Here is an 18,575-nt window from a genome sequence, read left to right as displayed (position 1 = left end):
ATAAGATTATACTACCACCAAGTTCTGCTGTGCCACTAGATGTCACTATACAACCAATATGTATGGGTTGATGATGTTGCGTTGCAGTTGTTTAACATGGGTTATATTTCAAAATAGTGAACCTGACCTTGCTTGGTAACAGAAGTATTGCCACAAGTCAGAAGTATTGATCTACTTTACCTCACGTGACACCATCAGCCACACACATGCAATGGCTCAGGTTAGCAATATAGGATGTTTTGCCAATGATCATCACTTTACTAAGCAGACGAGTAGCCTTTATAAAAAAGACTAACTAAAGATTCTACACGTGCAGTTAAAATAACACTTTCCGACACTAAGAGCTGATATGATCTTGTATTCTAGGAGTGTGGTCAGCTGTGTTGTGCAAACCAGATGACGCCAGAATGATATTCATGACTTCTAGGTCCTGCACATGCGTCATTTATTTTGGTTTTGGTTATTCATGTCGTTTGGTTTGTTGCAGCTGTTAGGTTGTGGCAACTTCCACCTTTCAAGATAATGGAGGTTAGAGGCATCAGCGTTTCTCTGTAACAGCGAGAACACCTGTGTTTGCTCTTTAATGACAGCAAGCAGCTGAAACTACAGAGTCAGCTGTCATTAATTTGATGTATATTTATTTTAGATACTGTGTACTTATTATTATTATTCAATATTTTATATTAGGATGAATCAGTTCAGTGTCAATACCACAATAATTTGTCACCGCCCTTGAATGATCATCTAAGCGTGATTGCTATAATCATATTAAATCTACAATCCATCATCCTGTGAGCAAGCAGAAGAATACTGATGAAGCCACAAAAAGATAAAAAGATAAGTTAAAATAACAGGGATTTGACAAAAACTTGTATTTCAAGTATTTTCAACTTTAATCAAATATTCATATTGCAAAAACACATACATAGCTTCTAAACATGACAACCAAAGTTAACACTGAAAATATCATGGTGGACAAACGTTGATAACGTCACTTGTAGGTATATTAATAATGTATCTTATATATGATGATATAGGATTCCTCTTATTTACATAAATGTACACTTCATTTGAACACAATAATAAATTTAATGAACTTCAAACATCAAGGATGTGTTGCTCTCGCTGTCAGTTTTTCACACCTAAACGTTCCGAGGTTGCAACGTTACAGGCATGAACACAAAAGTGTGATATCCTTTCCCTGTCAGGCTGTGGTTTCCGCTGCAAGTTCACAGTCAAACTTGCACCCTCTGTCTTTGTGTTACAGTTTCAGGTGTTTTGATCAGCACTGATAAGGTAGATTGAGGGGCAGCAGTGCACACATAAATGTTTGCATTACACTTATGCACTCAAAAGTACTTTAGCTGCATAATTATTCTCGGAGCAAATTCTTAATGTGTTGATTGTTTCTTTTGGAAGCTGATGATCAAGTGGAGTCGGTGTGCTGCCACTGCTGATTTTCATCAATAGCTAAACCCATTTGTTGCCTAATTTCTCAGGGGGAAATACAGTCTGTCTCATTCTGGAATTGGTATTACAATTTAAATATTCAAAACTGCTCTTAGAAGACATTTTGATCGTACATTTGACACTTGCATGTACTTGTGTGATAATTTTACATCCTACGCTCGATCTTAGAGCCTCTCTAACTGAAATGCAGTCCGCCCTTATTGTTGTAGGTCTAACCCTAATTTTTTTGATTTAAACCAGACAATAACAAGTAACTGAAACAACCAGTTTTATAAGATATAACCCGCCGATCTACAAAAATCGTCAGTCTAAATCCTGAAATGGCTTGTGGAAGAACTAAAGTCTATATGACATCCATTTAATTACAGCCACACACACACACACACACACACACACACACACACACACACACACACACACACACATACAGTATATTAACTCTCAGCACACACATACACCCACATTCCCCACTCTGACACTTCAATTCCGTCCAGCGATACTCCTTTCATCCAAACTGGTGGTTTGTGAGTAGACTGAGCCATTGATCGTGCCCTGGGGTATGATGCTCTTTATAACCCGACACAGCCTGCATGGAGCTCTGTTCATCAGCCTCAGCAGGTGCCTCTTGAACTTCTCCCCAGCAAACACATACAGGATGGGATTGAGGACGCTGTGAGAGTAAGCAACGGCTTCAGTGGCGTACAAAGCATCTCTGATGGCTTTGCTGGTGTTGCATCCTGTGTATTCTCCCCGTAGCTCCAAAGCTTTGAAGAATGCTGTGATGTTGTAAGGCACCCAGCAGCAGAAGAACACGGCTACCACTACAATAACTAAGCGGATGGCATGTTTCTTGGATGACCGGATGGACAGCAGCCTCCAAATAATCTGGCTGTAGCAGAAAGCCATGATGATGACCGGGAGCAATAAACCCAGAATGTTCATTTTTAAAAGGCCAAAGACAGGCCAGAAATGTCGGTCGGGTGCTTGCAGATCATCCTCGTTGCTGGCATATACAGGAATACAGACTAGAGATGTGCTGTCATCAGACTTTGGAGACTGGTGTAGTTTAAGAAAGGCCAGCTCAGGGAATGAAGCGGTGAATCCAGCCACCCACGTAACCGCAGCCGCAATCATCCCAAATGTCCGAGTCCGTGTTCTCATTGCGTAAACAGCGTGCACTATAGCCAGGTAACGGTCAATGCTCATCAGGGTTATGAAAAAGATCCCGCAATAAAAACCAATGTGATAAATGCCCAGTACTATCTTGCACATAGCGTCCCCAAACGGCCAACCGTCCCGGGCTTGGTGGGCGAGGAAGGGTAGCGAACACACCAGGAGCAGGTCTGCAAAGGCCAAGTTAAGGAGGCACACGTCAGTCATGCTGCGGAGGCGCGTCCCACAAGTAATGACCCAGATGACCAAGATGTTTCCCAGAAGGCCGAAGAGGAAGAAAACAGAGTAGAGCACTGGAATGATATGCAGGTAGGCCCCATGCTGCTCGTACACACACCTCCCAAAATCTCCCTCGTAAAGGGTGTAGTCATAGTAGTCTGTGACATTGTAATCACTATCAAGGAAGCCTGTGGTAGAGTCTGAAGACCTACGGAAGGAAGGAAAGAGAGGTATGAAAAGAATTCGACAATATCTCTGAGTGACTTTTTCATTTGCGTCTGCTGTAACAGTTTTTCTTTGATTTCCGAGAGAACAGTCAAACCTTAAAAGGGGGAAATCCTAAGTGTGATGAGTTTCACCTTGTCAAACTTGCATAAAGCAGCTAACGCATTCCAGCAGCAAGCTCACAAACTATTTGAGGAGGCTGTTAACATATTCATGCATGTAGAAAATACAAAAATAAAGACTTCACATCCATTTGTCTGCTATGAACAGCAAATCAATAACAAGCCTGAACCAAAAAGTCCTGCAGACACATCACAGACTTAATGACATTGTGGTCTGAGCAGAATCAGATTGAAAATAGAGATATAGTAGCTCTTACCCATATGAGTCTGTTGAAGGCTCACTGATTCCATAGAAAACAGTTACAGTGGGGATTTCTGTGGCCATTGCGGCAAGCCTGCAAGAAGTCATGACAAGATGACCTACTTTTCCAGAACACAGCTGTACACACCCTGGATGGAGTTACGTAACAGGATCCAGTTTCACGTTTCAGTAAGGTTTTAAGTAAATATGTTATTTAAGTCTTAATAGGTCGTTTTTGTATGGAAATGTTCATGCGGTAAATTCGGATTACAAATTCCAAAATAGAAATTGAAGACTAGATTAACAAACTTCTGTGTTTTTTGGTCAATGGATGTACAAAAAACATTCTCTAGTCATAGAAATAGACGATAACTTTACGTTTCATGTTGTATACAGGGGAAAAATCTTACCTGCCAGTGCTGAAGACAGCGGAGTAGATGCAGGTTATTGATGTTGAAGCCGTCTGGATTATGCCCTGCACACTACTGCCTTCACGTTAGTTGCTGTGAGTATCTTTTATAAAGAATAAACACCACTCGGAGCAGATCCCCTCACTCAGCCACAGAGCTGTGTGTGTGTGTGTGTGTGTGGGTTCAGGGGCTCTTGATTGTCATTTCCTTGTCTTGTGTCAATGTTTCATCTGTCAGACTGGGTCTGCGGCTGCATTAAACCACAAGCCCACTCCTGCAAGCTTTAAAGGCTGCAAAAATGATTCTGACCATGCATGTCGGCACAGTAGTAAACATGCACATTGCTCTGCTTGTTGTGTTTCTGTTTGTTGCTTGGGGAGAGACAGAGAAGTGTTTTCAGAACATCATGACTCATTTCAATCTCACAGAGATGAGTGAAGAGGTTTTACTTTATTTGTGCCCTTAACTATATTTTTGTATTCTAGAAGTAATGCACTCAAGTAGATTCATCTGCTGACTGTCTTGGTTTTAGCTTGTTTCATTTCTTGTTTCTTTCCGTTATTTGCTCCTCCTTCCCTTCCTTTTTTTCCCCTCGTTTCCTGTTTTTTTTTCCTTCCCTTTGTGAAGGACAAAGGAGAGTGGTCACAGGTTTGGTGCAAAAATAAGGATTTTATTAAACCAACCAAGGAAAATCTGGCAAATAATATCAAGTATGCTCCAATAAAAATGTTAAATCATCTCTTGACTAAAGATACAGATAAACTGATCAACTTAAACAACGGCATGTAAACAACTGAGCTAAGTAAGCCATTCCATTCCTGTTCCTTAGCCTCTTCCTACATCTCTCCCAGGCATGTGTGTTCCTCCTTTGCTCCCATGCTGCACCAGGGGAACAACACTCTGGACACCAGGTAACTCACAGTTACTTTGTGACAAAAAAAAAAAAATCACAAACTCAAATGAAAATGATTATAAAATGTTCAATTTAACCAAACCGGATGTGTCTTAAAACATGCATTTGCTCTAGCATTGACATCTACACTGACTTTAGCTTTATTAATTGGAAAACATATACATTTACAAAACTCGGAAGTATAACATGATGTAAAGATTTATATAAATATTGCTATGCACAAATGTTTGAATGCAAAATGTGTTTGCACAGACACAGGACATCGACACTTTCCTTATTTTCCAGTGACTGTAAAAGCAATGATGGGATCTAGTTTTATTTTTCACTATGTTTTGACTCACAAGAACACAATGACCATCTGCTATATTTGTTGCTCTAACTAAATGTATCATAAGCTGCTGTACATTTTCAGAATGACTCATACTTTTACACGCAGGATTTTGCACAGCGGCACCTATTTCACAGTTCTGTAAAAACACATGCACACACACATTCTTTGCAGCACACACTTTTCCGTTTGTGCATTTCAATAATCTGATTTTACAGGTGTGTTAGACGTCTCTTTCTCTGCTGTGTCTCTGTTGTGGCTGGAAATCACTCTGAGCTGTTGATTCCACCGCAGGGACCTGGGCAGCACCTTGCTCAGTGACTTCCTAAACTTCTCCCCTACAAATGCATAGATGACTGGATTCACACAGCAGTGAGACAGAGCGATGGTCTCTGCCACACTCATGGCATACTTGAGTGTTTTTGAAGCATCACAATTAAACAGGATCTCGTACAGCTCGAGAGTCTGAACGAAAACTATGACGTTGTAAGGCACCCAACACACAACAAACACACACACTACAGCGAATATCATCTTAATGGCTTTGTGCTTGTTAGAGTTCCTTGACCTTTGCACTACAATGAGGATTTTCACATAGCAGAAGATTATAATGGGGAGGCAAACAAAAAGTCCCACTGTGTTCTCACTGAGGTTGCGGAGCATCTTCCAGAAATTCACGCTCTCAGTTGGATACTGTGGCCGGCAGTGCTGGGTGCCGTTATCGCCTCCATCTGTCTCCATGGCCGCGAATGTCACCTGAGGGATCGCCATGGCGACAGATATGACCCAGACGGCGACGCTGCCCGCAGTTCCGAGGCAACGTGTCCGCGCTCGCATGGCTGCCACAGCGTGAACGATGGCCAGGTAACGGTCCACACTCATTATGGTCACGAACAAAGTCCCACTGTAGAGCCCCAACTGGGAGAGAAGAGCAGAGAGGGTTAGAGAAGGTAGAGAAGGTAGAGATTCACCTCTAGATTGGATATTGACAAATGGAGCTAGGAAAGGTGGATAACTCACACTCTTGCATACGAGAGTGTGTGCAGAAAGAAAACAGAAAGCAGCTTCACCTGATAGATTCCTGTCATCAGTTTGCAGGGAAGGTCTCCATTAAAGCCTTGGTGGTTGTGGAAGCTGTAGGCCCACAGAGGCAGAGACAGAGCCAGTATGAGGTCAGACATGGCTAGATTCAGGAGGAAGATGTCCGTCATAGTTTTCAATCTGATGTGCCGCAGCAAGACCCAGATAACAGCGATGTTGCCTATAGAGTAGTAGAAACAAAAGAATATTAATACTTTAAATCCACTGTATGTATTTAAATGGTGCATCCATCTGTGGCACTGTTTAACAGCTATAAACCCAAAATGTGAAGTCTAAATGATCATTTGCTGTGTTTTGGCATATGAAATATTTGTATTTATTATTTTGAGGTGCATAAATGTTCATGCTCCAGAAATACTTTGTCATTTAATCACAAAACAATAGTTGGGCAACAACAAGTGACAACGGCGGAGTTCCTATGTGTGTACGACAACATTTGGTCAGTCATCCCTCATACAAAAGAACATAAATGGAATTCCTTACCAACTGTTATAAAAGCAAAAACAAAAATGAATTTTGCTTAAGAAAAATTAAACTCTGGCTAAAACTAAATTGAATGTGTGGGCATTGATTTCAAAAGCTCTCATACACTAACACAATGTCTGCAGATAGTTTCATTAATCATTCATTTTGGATGTTTTAACCTTTTCAAACCATTTTCCATGGTCATGAACCGACCAATTTTACACTCAAAGGCCATCAAAACGACCCAGTTAACTTGAGTTAGAAGCCTTTCACACACTGCACCTGTTACAATCGACATGACCACGAATGTGTATGCTTGCATGTGGTTGGAAAAAAAAAAAAAAAAAAATGAAAATGTGCCAGTGTGTTGCGACCTACCTAATGTGCCGAGACAAAACAGCAAGTAGAGAAGAACCGGCAAGAACCTGGATCCATCAGACAGAGGCGAGCTGTCCATATCACAGTCGTCGTATACGTAGTCATAATCTGTTGAATTCATATTGCTGAGGAGGGAAAAGGATCAATGGGATATGATTATAAAACAAACAAATTATTTCTAGCTGTTTCACAATAGAATCTTTTCTTTCTGATTCGTTTTGTTTTGTCTTTTTGTCTTTTTCCACAGCCTCCTTTCTTCTCTCGATAGGCTCTGTACAGAAAACACATCTCTCCTACACATGTTATTTTCCACATCACTGATGCAAAACAATGACTAAGAATTATTTGAACATTTAAATAATGGGAATTAACCTAACAGAGTTTTACTGGAAGGTCTTTTGTGCCCTTTAAGTCGACCCTTGAGACAATCTATAGTGAGTCATGTCTAAGGACTTTGAAGAAACTGTCACGGAACTTTTCAAAATGACTGTACTTCAAAGATAAAATAGAATAGAATTTAAAAATTTAGTTGACTCTGTGTGTCAAACAAGTATCATTTTTTCCCCATGAATATTATATCTAATCTTATAATATTATTTTATAATCTTATCCTGATCATGATCGAATTGATGCGATCTCTTCAAACCGCACGATAAAGGTTTTTGTCACACTGGTGCACACAACCTAACACATATACCACCTACCGCTCCACTTGTATAGACCCTCATTTCCTGTGGCTGAGATATCTACACACACACACACACACACACACACACACACACACACACAATCAACCACACAATGTTTACAGAATGTGTGTGTGCTGAAAGGAAGAGCAGCAGCAGTGTCACCTGTTCAAAAGTAGAGAAAGATGATAGAATAAAGAATTTAAGTTTTCAGGTGCTCACCACTTTCTCTTTTCTCCCTCACAGCTCCTTATGTTGTATCTTCTTGCTTTGGGGATCAAGCTCACGTGTCATCCTGTCTGCTTGCACTGCGTACTTTTTGTGCGTATGCTCATTTCTGGTAAGGTGAGCTCCAGGTTTGATTATTTCCTCTGCGTTGTGTTTAAACTCGAGTAGAGGTGGTAATGTGGTTTTCTGAGAACTATCCCTTTGTGTGTCAAAATGTGGCGAGGAAGGAGTCGGGGTGACGAATAGATGCCTTTTTTTCTCTTTGCACTTGAAGTTAAAGCACATTCTGAAAGATGCACTTGTTAACCCAGAGGCACTTTTAAAAATGCAATAAAGAATTAAGAATATACACAACTTTTAAATCGAACTTTTAAAAATACAACATTTCTGCACTTTTTGATATTTTGTTAAAAGGATTTTAAACAGGAGTTTAGTTAGAATTGTAGTGATTGGAGTATTTGCCAGAGACAAATTGTGTCAACTTTGCGACAAATTTGAATCTTTAAGGGAATGAAACCACGTGTGTGTCTCTATATAATAAGGGACTCAACATAATGAAACAATGGCCTTATATTCATTAAATATGAAAAAGTAACTCCAGAGCTCTTTGACCTTTTTTTATTCTTTATTTTTCTTACACTTTGGTGTTCACAGAGAGTTGGACACATTATACTCAATATTCATTTTGACAGACAGTAAACAGATAAGTACAGGTGAAACTCAAGAGGAAATGAAATCGAGGCAACAGCAATGGCCTCGAACGCAACAGCAAACGCAAACAGGATATGGCAAAGGAACAAATGAACAGAAGCATAAAAAAGGGAAGTCATATAAATGGAGACATCTTTCATCTGAGTTTGAACTGTGATGAAGAAAATGTGAAAATGTTGTTGATTAAAACATTAAGAGTTTGAGCAAAAAAGCTTTAGTGGTGGCAGCTGAGACTAAAGAGAATGAGGGAGAGGCATATCAAAAATATAAACAAAAGTACATTTTGAGATATTTAAAGATAAACAATTGTGCTGATCATGATGAGTTAACAATATTTGAGCATGTCGACAATGATGCACGACTCATTTCTGACTTGAAAACAATTACATCACAATAAAGAATGATTTTTTTTAGCTTAAAATCATAAAAGTGTATTTACAGTTAAAAAAAAAATGTGGAGACATTTGGAAAAATAAAAAGCAGGGACACTTTTGCTGCATCAGTAACACAGTTTGTGGTTATTGGATTACACACAAGCTGTGAAACCAATGAAGGCTTGTGCGAATGTGTGGAATCAGTTACAGTATGATCAACAACAACAATGTCACACAGGCAGGAACTCGACGTGTGGAATCCTCCTCAGCCGAAGGATAGCAATTATATGATAAATTGGTGGAGAATAATCCAAACTTCAACCTACAAGACTAAAGTGGGAGTGAATTCAGATGACCTGGACGAAGCTGACGCTTTCCTGCTGAAGCTCTCTGACAGATCTCTGGGATAGAAGAGGGTGAGACAAGGCAGCCACATCCTCATCATCCGAGACACACGCCGCATGAACTTCTGCCCTACAAAGGCGTATATGATGGGGTTCAGGCAACAGTGAGCGTACGCAATGACCTCAGTCACCAGCACGGCCACGGTTAAGTTTCCTTTAAGGTTGCAATCATGAGATGAATCGCTCTCTTCTTGAAGATGAAACAAGATGAGGACGATGTTTAATGGGGTCCAGGAAAGGAAGAAGACGGCCACTATAGTGATGATGAGTTTAACAACACGGTGTTTCTTAGCGCTCCTCATGTTGACCAGAGTGGGGATGATCCTGGAGTAACACACTATCATCACCAACAAGGGGATCACGAGGCCTATGACGTTCATGGTGACCAGGTTATATTTCCTCCAGTCAGAGCTCTCCGGTTTGTATTCACAATGCAACACAGAGGAGATATTTTTTACTTCTGTGAGGACGAAATTCGGGAGTGAGATTAACAAACTCAGCACCCACACACACATGGACAGGAAGGCGCCCATTCTCAGGGTGCGATGTCGCGCCACCGTGAGCGCATGCATGATGACTACGTAGCGGTCCAGCGTCATGGCGACCATGAAGAAGATGCTGCTGAAGAATCCCAGGCTGTGCAGGCCGGAGGTGAAGTGGCACATAAAATCTCCGAACACCCAGTGACCCACGCAGGAGTAGTGGCTGTAAAAGGGCAGCGAGATGACAAAGACGAGGTCAGAGACGGCCAGGTTGAGAAGGCAGATGTCCGTCATGTTGGTTTGGTTGCGGTGTTTGACCAACACACACAACACCAGGGCATTACCTTAGAAGAAAAACAACATCTTTAATGTGTGGTTGAGTCTCTCTCTCTCTCTCTCTCTCTCTCTCTCTCTCTCTCTTCTCTTTCACACACACAGAAACACACACACACACACCTATGAAACCAAGGATGAAGATCGAACTGTAGAGTGCAGGTACAAACACTCTGGCAAACTCCTTCGCGTTGCCGTTGTTGCATGGGGCAAAGTTGTCCATCTCTCCATTGTAGTAATCTGTGTAGTCATACCCGGTGACATTGGCCGTGTCATCTGCAGAGACAAAAGTTCAAATTTCATATGAGTTGCCAACTTAATTTGCAGACCCATGCAGAAACACTTTATCTCTGATGTTGTATAAGGAAAAACTGTGCGGTTGTTGATACTGACAAACTAACTGTGGCGTCTACACTTCTTCTATACTATGAATGTATTGTAATTGTCACTGCCTTGCATTGTAGTAAAACCATAATGAGGGTCACTCTGCCCCCTGCTGGCTTACACAGTTAGTCCACCTGGAAACTCGAGCAACTTAAAGGGGAGTTGACAAAAACAACATAAATTATGCTGTTCAAAAAAGTACTTTGATGTAAATAAATCAACTTTTCAAATGTTGTGATTGTTACAGCTGGGTCACATTGGGCCGCATGCCAATTTGCGGAGTGTATGTCTCTCATTCCCTACTATAATGTATTATATAGTAAAGTATATAGTATGGCAGTATATTATAGGTCTGTGGTATGTTGACATATTTTGGTTTTGTTTGTACAATTTATTTATGTGTGTGTCTTGTGATGTTATGTCACAGCTTGTCCATAAGTAAACATTGTAATCTAATGACCCCTCCACCCCCCATCACTACCCCCATTGGAGTTTGTAAGGTAAACAAATTATTTCAACCCTTTTCGATGATGTAACAAGTGACTGCACAGATCCACGACAAATCTCCATAACCATGATCATTACCAACTTCCACTTAATTTCTGTCATTAATTAATATGATAAAATGACTTAATAATAAGGTCCAAAGTCCAAAAAGGATGTGGCTAAATGGGAAATATATTCATAATCCTTGCAGTATTAAGTCTGGAGCATAAACAATCATCATTTACTGTACAAATAATACTTGAAGAAGTTAAAGAAATGTTGAAGAAATTGTAAATTCCTAATGTCTCCTGTCAAATTTCAGTCCTAATTCAAATGGTAAAATGTTATTGATTCTTTAATGATAATTATTTTATTTTTGTACTGTCTTTTCTTATCTTGTCTGCTTCTCTGTCAACCTGTTGCTGCTGTGATTCTGCCCTCCTGGGGATCAGTAAAATCTTATATTATCTTATTTAAAGATGCATTTACCTGACATGGTGAGATTTCAGTATTGGTCAGGTCACCAGCACAAAGACCTCAGGGTTCCTCAAGTCTCTGTCCTCTATCTCAGTGGATACAAGGACCTCGGATATAGCTGAACTGAACTGAACTGAACTCAAACTGAGCATCGCTTATTGATGGGTGACACAGGAAAAACGGTACTGGTGTTATTTCCTGTTCATCCTTTTAGTGTGACTGTGAGATCCTTATCAGGGGGCCACAGAACACACATCATCATCTGAGAAAGACACATAATCACATATACATCTATTATTACATCCATGAAATGTCTGCCCGTCTGCTCAGTATGTTATCATACCAAAACGTACTGTTAAGGTACGCAATTGTTATTTTCTATCAGGTGATTAAATATATTTATATATTTACTATATATATATATATATATATATATATATATATATATATATATATATATATATATATCCATTTTAAAAATGAACCGGTTTACATCACTGGTGAAAGCAAACCTTTAACACTCTCATTAATCACCACTGTTTTGTTGTTTTCCTTGGTGTTGATCAATGTTTATAAAAAAGGGGCACTCAAGGTTGGTCCCAATTCTGACCTCTAACAAATGACAAAGTTGTAAAATTGTATTTTCAATATTATTTGTTAATAAAATAATGTTTCTTGTTCTTGTTCTTGTTCTTGTTCTTGTTCTTGATCTTGTTCTTGGTATTGTTGTTGATCTGGTTCGGCTTCTCTTTCTTCTTCTTTTTTTCTAATTCTTCTTCCTATTCTGCTTCTAATTGCTGCTGTTGATGTTAAACTATCAACTCACAAAGTAGATGAGTTTGCACTATGGCTTGCGAGTGACCCCTCGTGGCAAAAATTATACCGCAGGGAGGAGCACAAAAATTGTTGGACTCGGCATGCTGGAGAGAAGGATCGAATTCTCATCATGGAATTTATTCACTCCTACTACTACTTCTAGTAGTATTACTAATACGAATAACGGTTAATGGTCCCCCATTAACCTGAATAGATAAGTGGGTATACAGAATCAGCAGGGCAGAATCAGGAGCAGCCAGCACCTAACCTAATCCAACTGATTAAACCTAAAACAATTAAAAAATTAAAAAAGATAAAAGTTTTGGTGTCCTATTAATTATAGAATCTCTTTCAGCAAACATACTGCAATCAGATTGCAAAATGATTGAAGTAGCATTTTCTGACTTAAAGGAGCTGAATGTGTTAGAATCTTCACAAAAGACTTTGGGAGAAGAAGAAACATATATTTTAGTTATACAGGATTGTCAATGAGAAGAGGGAGAAGAAAAGGGAAGGAAAAAAACCCGGTTAGGATAGGAGCTTTTATATGCTTTTATTTTTGAAACGTGTTCGTACCGGAAATGTAACGTATTACAGTAAGCTTGAAAAATGGTAGAAGTGAATTCAGCCGGGGTTCGCGAAGATTATATGAAGTAGATTTGCAGTCAATGGATATGACCCAGTGAGTGTGTTTGCACTTCGGTAAGTAGAAATTTGTCTCACTAAATATTAATTCGGGTGTTTTCTTGGAGCTACTTTTCGTTTTTAACCTTTTACAGACACTTTGCGGGTGTGTTGTGCCCCAGCTAGTGTGTCATCTCTGCGCACTGTCACTTGTTGTAGCGCCTAATAGCGCCCTGACATTACGTCTCAGTTTATCCTGGCGAAAGCTATCGAAGAAAACCGACAACTTGTAATAATTTCCTTTAACTTACAGGTAGAAATGGATGTTTGAGTGTAAGAGTGGAGTTGGGGAGCCCAGGTTATTTCGTATTATTTGAAGTTGGAGAGGAATCAAAGTGCCACATTCACAACAATGACGGACTCCACCAAACCGCCTACAGGGTAAGATATTAATATGCAGCTGTTCCAAACTAATACGCGTTGTTGTACTTCAGCTTTATTCATTTTTAAAACATTTTCCACAGAATTCCAACCAAAAAGATGAAAACGTAGCTAATGTTAACCCGTGTGTGAACGTGTTGCCTTGAGTTTGTATATAATACTGCACTCGTAATTAAACAAAGATTTTAAGTTGCTCAATTTAAGTTTACAGCGACTTAACAATTCTTTTGATACATGCGAGTGCGTCATATCGAAACATAAAGGTCTCAATCTAGCTCACAGCAATTTCTCTTCAATCAAATACAATTACGGTGGAGTTATTTACAGTACATTATGTTGGGTATTCATAATGGATATTTCAAACTTCAAAGCGGTTGTTCTCTCTAGACAATACTGACAACAGGGAAAGCTCCAGCAGACTGATACCGTTTGTGGTAGTCTCAGCATTAACACAAACACACACACACACACACACACACACACACACACACACACACACACACACACGCTAACTGACACACAAGCACACACACACATTCAGTCCAACAAGCATGAACAGGTCAGCTAAGCAGAGTGCAGCAGTGTGGTTGGTTGTTATTGGATGGAACTGACATGGCTTTTTGCTTATAGAACAACAACAACAACAACAACAAGTGTAGGTGCCTACAGGTGTCACAGCATCGGCGGCGCCCATGTGTAGCAAACCACACCCTAGTATCCAATCCTATTATCAGCCTGCTACCATGGAACAGTATGACAGTGATGCATTCTTTCCCTGTGTATTTGCAGAAGTTAAATAAATGTTAAAAAAAGACTGTATGGAAACAAATGACTCAGTCGCTCAAGTACCGTCTTCAATGCAATGGAAAAACATCATAATCCTGTGCTATTCCTGCCCAAGGTTTATTTAGTCTTTATTGGTTCATCCCTCCAAATGTGATCCACGAAATCAAAAATTCTAAACTTCATTGCAGGCTCACCTTGGAGGTGAACAGCTTTCAACTTGTCAGATATCACATGTATAAATAGCAACAGAAAGCAGAGTATGTACAGAAGACAGAAGGGAGGAGGGGGTTTGATACTGAATATAGAATGTCTTGTTTATAGCTGTTTCAGTTTTGCGTTTTCACTAAGATATAACTGAATATTATCTTGGCCTTTAGCTCTTATATTGGCCAAACAACCAGCAGTCATTACAAAGACATCAGGCACCGGGTTGTCCAGCATCTTTCCCCTCCATCAGCAGGATCCTAACTGTCACTGGCATTATCAACATTGAACTCAGAATTATAATTATTATTTCCAGAAATATTTGCCTGTCTAGCTGTGCATCCTCCTCTGCAGAAATCTCCCTAACAGCTGTAGCAGAAGGATACAGGTTTGTGTTCTGTAGAGGCTGCAGAAGGAGTGTTAACTGTAGTGAACTCGGTCTGTTTCTCCCCTGACCTTTCAAGAAAATGTCTCTTTAACCAGATACCTGTAAATGCTGGGGTCTTAGACACCCAAGAGCTTTTTGGCTAGCTTTCAAAGAAGGCTGGTCACAGGGGCAGTTGGCACTTGTTACCAACTTCGCTTTCCTTTTCATCCGGTCAGTGTGTGACATTTCTTTTTTTATATACATTACCATGACAACTCCCATTGTGATCTCTGTCTTTCGTCATCACACAGGGAGTAGCTAATTTACTACATTGCTGAGTTCTAATGAAACACAGCTCATAAAACCATGTCAACACACACACACACACACACACACACACACACACACACACACACACACACACACACACGTGAATTAGGACTGAAGACTCCAGCTAGTTGAAAGAAGGTAAATTCATTTGTAACTGGTCTTTTGAAATCTGATCAGTGCGAGAGGTTGTGTGATTGTGTAAATGTGTACCAGTGTCTAGAAAGCATGTGTGTGTGTCTCTCTCTGTGTGTGCGTGTGTGTGGAGAGGTTGACTGAATGAACACTCAGTTCTTAGCTTCTTAAGCCTGTAATTAAGGATGGACACACAATAGGTCATTTTTTGCTCAACCACAGACGGGATGAGCACTGGTTCCTGGCGCCGAGCTCAGGATCAGTGGCATCTGTTTGTCACTTTGACAACAACTTCTCAGGAGTATAGCAGCTTACTTCATTACTTCCAATATAAGGAATGTTGGTTTCACAAAGAACAGACTTTACCCAAGCTGAGTTGCGAAAATCATTTCAATTTTTGCGATCCTGTGATGTTTGCTGTGCATGACTCGGCCCGGGGTGAACCTGCTCCTGGTTTGATTTTTCACTCCTTTGTGTGAATTGGACCACTGTGTGTGTGTGTGTGTGTGTGTGTGTGTGTGCTTACTGCATTGAGAATAGACTGCGTTTATTCTTCACTCTTAAAGTCTGCAGTATACACAAAGGTCTTAATTAGCACATTGGTGTTTTCCACTACATGTCTGGACCTGGTGTGTTGTGGTGTGTGTAAATGTACAGTCTGTGCCATGTGTGTTAGAGTCCTCTGACTAATGTGGTTTCACTGCAACAAAATCTGCAAGTTAACAACTAATTACTTAAAAACTGAGGCAAAATTAAGAATGAGTAGCTCAAATGAATCTTCTGAATTTATTCCATTCCTCATGAACCACTTTGACCCGAAATTATAGTGTTGTTATTGTCTTCAAAGTGTTTTACAGAGCTGTCTGGAGTTTAATAGACCTTTTCTGTTCCTTTTTTTTCTTCTGAAGAGGTAATTAAGTGTGACGTAAGGGGAACCTTGTCAGTGTATCCACGGTCACATGACTCAGCCCCACGCGATGATAAACCATCCACACCCACCTTTGTTTAGCACACACGCTACATACATTTCTCATCTCAGACTTTTTCCTCGTCACACCTCAAAGCGACACATAAAGAACAAAATAGACAAACAAGCTTTGCCACCTGTACCATCCTGATCCGTGCCGTCACCCGCCTCGCTGTCGGTAGGTTGTACATTTTATCTGCCCATGCACTTTTTTGCTCAGCTTTAAAACAGACTCTTAGTTTGGCAGATTGTTCAGATAATTGCAGTATAGCGTTTCAAATAACTGCCAATTTCTTCTCCCGTACGCCCAGAGATAATTATTGGATACCCGGGTGTCCTCTTTATGTGTTCATGCATGCCTGTGCTGAAGTGGACTGAAGTGAAGATTATGCAAATTCATTCTTTTGAAGCTTAGAGCCCCATCAGCTGCCGTCGGGGGGCCACTGGACTGAAATGTCAGTTCCGTGTGTCTGTCAGTCCACACAGTGTCTGAAAACACACAGAGGTAGACGAGGTACTGTAAGTTGTTTTATCCCTCAGTGCTATCCCTCTTCCTGCTGGAGTCTCAAACACACCCAGCACAATATTTCCTTTATTTAGATTTTTTTGGGACTGGTGTGGTTGACCACTACCTCAGTGCTGACTTGGGTGTTCCCTCTTTTCTCTTTTCTCCTCGCGCTTGAATCTTATTTATACTTTTAGCAAGGAGGAAAAAGTTTGAGTTTACCCGTTATATGGTCACATCTGGGCATTTATGCTTCTTTTTTTTTGTACTGGTGGGTTAAATTTAACTCCTCAGACATCTGACACAAGCAAATGAGCAAACTGCTTGAGTCCATGCATTGTTGGCAGCGGTACAGGATATGTCGTCGGGTAATATCTGCATCTCCGTCGCAAGCCATCCAAGTTTAAATCCTTGCACACTATACCAAAAATAGAACACACAGGGGGTGCGGATGTTTCCGGGAGCTTGTTCTGTAAGTATGGTATGTAAAAGGCGTGTTCAGATTTTTTTTTCTTATTTGACCATGCAGCCCAGTACATGCTGACTGAACATATTACCCAGATCAAAATCGTACAACCTTTGCTCAATTTATGGGTGGAAAAAAGGTGTCAAAGTAGGACGGAGGCATAGAGTACAGGACTGATAAAGCCTGTGGTTGTTAAACTTTGTCCCATGTAGGTGTGTAGGGGTTACATATTAGACCAAGGCCTATATTTCAATCTAGCTGTTAAATGTTCATATTGCTGTGCTGAAAGCTTTATCCTAATTCACAAAAACCTTTACTGCATTAACAACAACATCAACAGTAACCTCTTCTTGTGTAATTAGTGTTCCAAGTAAGAGGTTGTGGCGAGGTTGGGTACAGTAGATTGTTATTCATTACAAGGGTGTTTGTGTATCCACTCCAGTCCTGGGATCCATGGGAAACATCTGAAACGTCCAGACTGGCTGTGTTTATAGTCGGCCTTGGTCCTTATCCGTCTTATTTCATAGGATGGGATATCCCCAGTCCATGATGAACCAGAACCTTTACCTCAAACTGTGCCCTGCATATGCACGTACAGCTGCTCTGGACCGCTTGGATTTATTTCTGGAAGCCTGCTGTCATATGGTCGTCACTCACTGTGGTATGTGGGTTTGCGGAAGATGAGCGCTGACTGTACGCACGCTTACAGATTCAACAGACTCCTGTAACACCAACGGATGTTTAGTAGAGGTGCGGTCTCCCGATAAGTCTGGTCTGGGTTTGGGGTCGCACTTCCTCCTGCACAAGGTGGGGTAGTTTGACCTGTCTGACATTTGAATCCCCCTGCGATGCTGTATGTAGTTTACAGAGAAGACAATCTAATCATTGTGTACCACAGTGTAAATAATGTAATAGCAGATAGGCTTGTTGAGATAATTATAAAGTGATTTGGAACAAGCTCATTACATAGCTACTGGTTTGCAAAGGACCTGCATACCTGCACAAGCTTATTAGACTTGTGGAAACATAGGTGACACCTAACATGGATCAGAGGACGCCCCAAAAACTGTGACTATCAGCTGAAAGCGGCAGAAACTCTAACCAGTGTATTTTTCCGGCTTATGTCTCTAGTGGTTCTCGCTACTTTAACAAGCCGCTCGGGGAATAGAGAAGCGGGGCTAATTGTTATTTCCTGCCATTTCGCTACTACATTCCATCTCTCCCTGTTTCCATCTCGACTGTGAGACTCCGCCCTCTTTCTCTCCCTCCTTCTTGCCTCTGAGCCATAGGGGGCTCGGTGCCAGCCCAGTCCCTCATGCCTGCTTCC

At 40.6% G+C, this 18,575-nt stretch overlaps 4 protein-coding genes across 9 annotated transcripts in view; 1 reads left to right on the top strand and 3 right to left on the bottom strand.

Moving 5' to 3' along the window:
- Window positions 1–1,149: 1,149 nt before the first annotated feature.
- ccr8.2 (chemokine (C-C motif) receptor 8.2) lies at window positions 1,150–4,185 on the bottom strand. Its single transcript, XM_076152765.1, has 3 exons — window positions 3,861–4,185; window positions 3,467–3,544; window positions 1,150–3,070 (listed from the first exon to the last, which is right to left on the bottom strand). Exons 2-3 carry the CDS (start codon window positions 3,532–3,534, stop codon window positions 1,951–1,953), a joined length of 1,188 nt encoding a protein of 395 aa, XP_076008880.1. The 5' UTR covers window positions 3,535–3,544; window positions 3,861–4,185; the 3' UTR covers window positions 1,150–1,950.
- A 324-nt stretch (window positions 4,186–4,509) lies between these two features.
- LOC143002447 (C-C chemokine receptor type 4) lies at window positions 4,510–8,206 on the bottom strand. The gene is made up of 4 exons (XM_076152534.1): window positions 7,954–8,206; window positions 7,046–7,170; window positions 6,172–6,362; window positions 4,510–6,019 (listed from the first exon to the last, which is right to left on the bottom strand). The coding sequence occupies exons 2-4, from the start codon at window positions 7,164–7,166 to the stop codon at window positions 5,300–5,302; spliced, it is 1,032 nt and encodes a 343-aa protein (XP_076008649.1). The 5' UTR covers window positions 7,167–7,170; window positions 7,954–8,206; the 3' UTR covers window positions 4,510–5,299.
- A 367-nt stretch (window positions 8,207–8,573) lies between these two features.
- LOC143002601 (C-C chemokine receptor type 3-like) lies at window positions 8,574–11,767 on the bottom strand. Of its 2 annotated transcripts, none has more exons than XM_076152776.1 (3): window positions 11,623–11,767; window positions 10,387–10,539; window positions 8,574–10,274 (listed from the first exon to the last, which is right to left on the bottom strand). In XM_076152776.1, the coding sequence occupies exons 1-3, from the start codon at window positions 11,627–11,629 to the stop codon at window positions 9,367–9,369; spliced, it is 1,068 nt and encodes a 355-aa protein (XP_076008891.1). In that variant the 5' UTR covers window positions 11,630–11,767; the 3' UTR covers window positions 8,574–9,366. The 2 variants fall into 2 exon arrangements, with proteins under 2 accessions (XP_076008891.1, XP_076008892.1); XM_076152777.1 differs by having other exon boundaries at window positions 8,574–10,153.
- A 1,261-nt stretch (window positions 11,768–13,028) lies between these two features.
- cobl (cordon-bleu WH2 repeat protein) overlaps window positions 13,029–18,575 on the top strand; it is a 46,996-nt gene continuing 41,449 nt past the window's right edge. For all 5 annotated transcript variants that reach the window (XM_076152583.1, XM_076152584.1, XM_076152585.1 and 2 more), the window contains exons 1-2: window positions 13,029–13,128; window positions 13,364–13,491. In XM_076152583.1, the coding sequence (XP_076008698.1) occupies window positions 13,463–13,491 (29 nt within the window). In that variant the 5' untranslated portion in view covers window positions 13,029–13,128; window positions 13,364–13,462. The remainder of the gene's footprint in view (window positions 13,129–13,363; window positions 13,492–18,575) is intronic.

Source organism: Genypterus blacodes, unplaced genomic scaffold, assembly GCF_046128005.1.
Source record: "Genypterus blacodes isolate CSIRO-AG114 ecotype Tasmania unplaced genomic scaffold, CSIRO-AGI_Gbla_v1 ptg000057l_1, whole genome shotgun sequence".
NCBI lineage: Eukaryota > Metazoa > Chordata > Actinopteri > Ophidiiformes > Ophidiidae > Genypterus > Genypterus blacodes.
The sequence above is the reverse complement of the archived record's forward strand: the minus strand, read 5'-3'. Positions and strand labels throughout refer to the sequence as shown.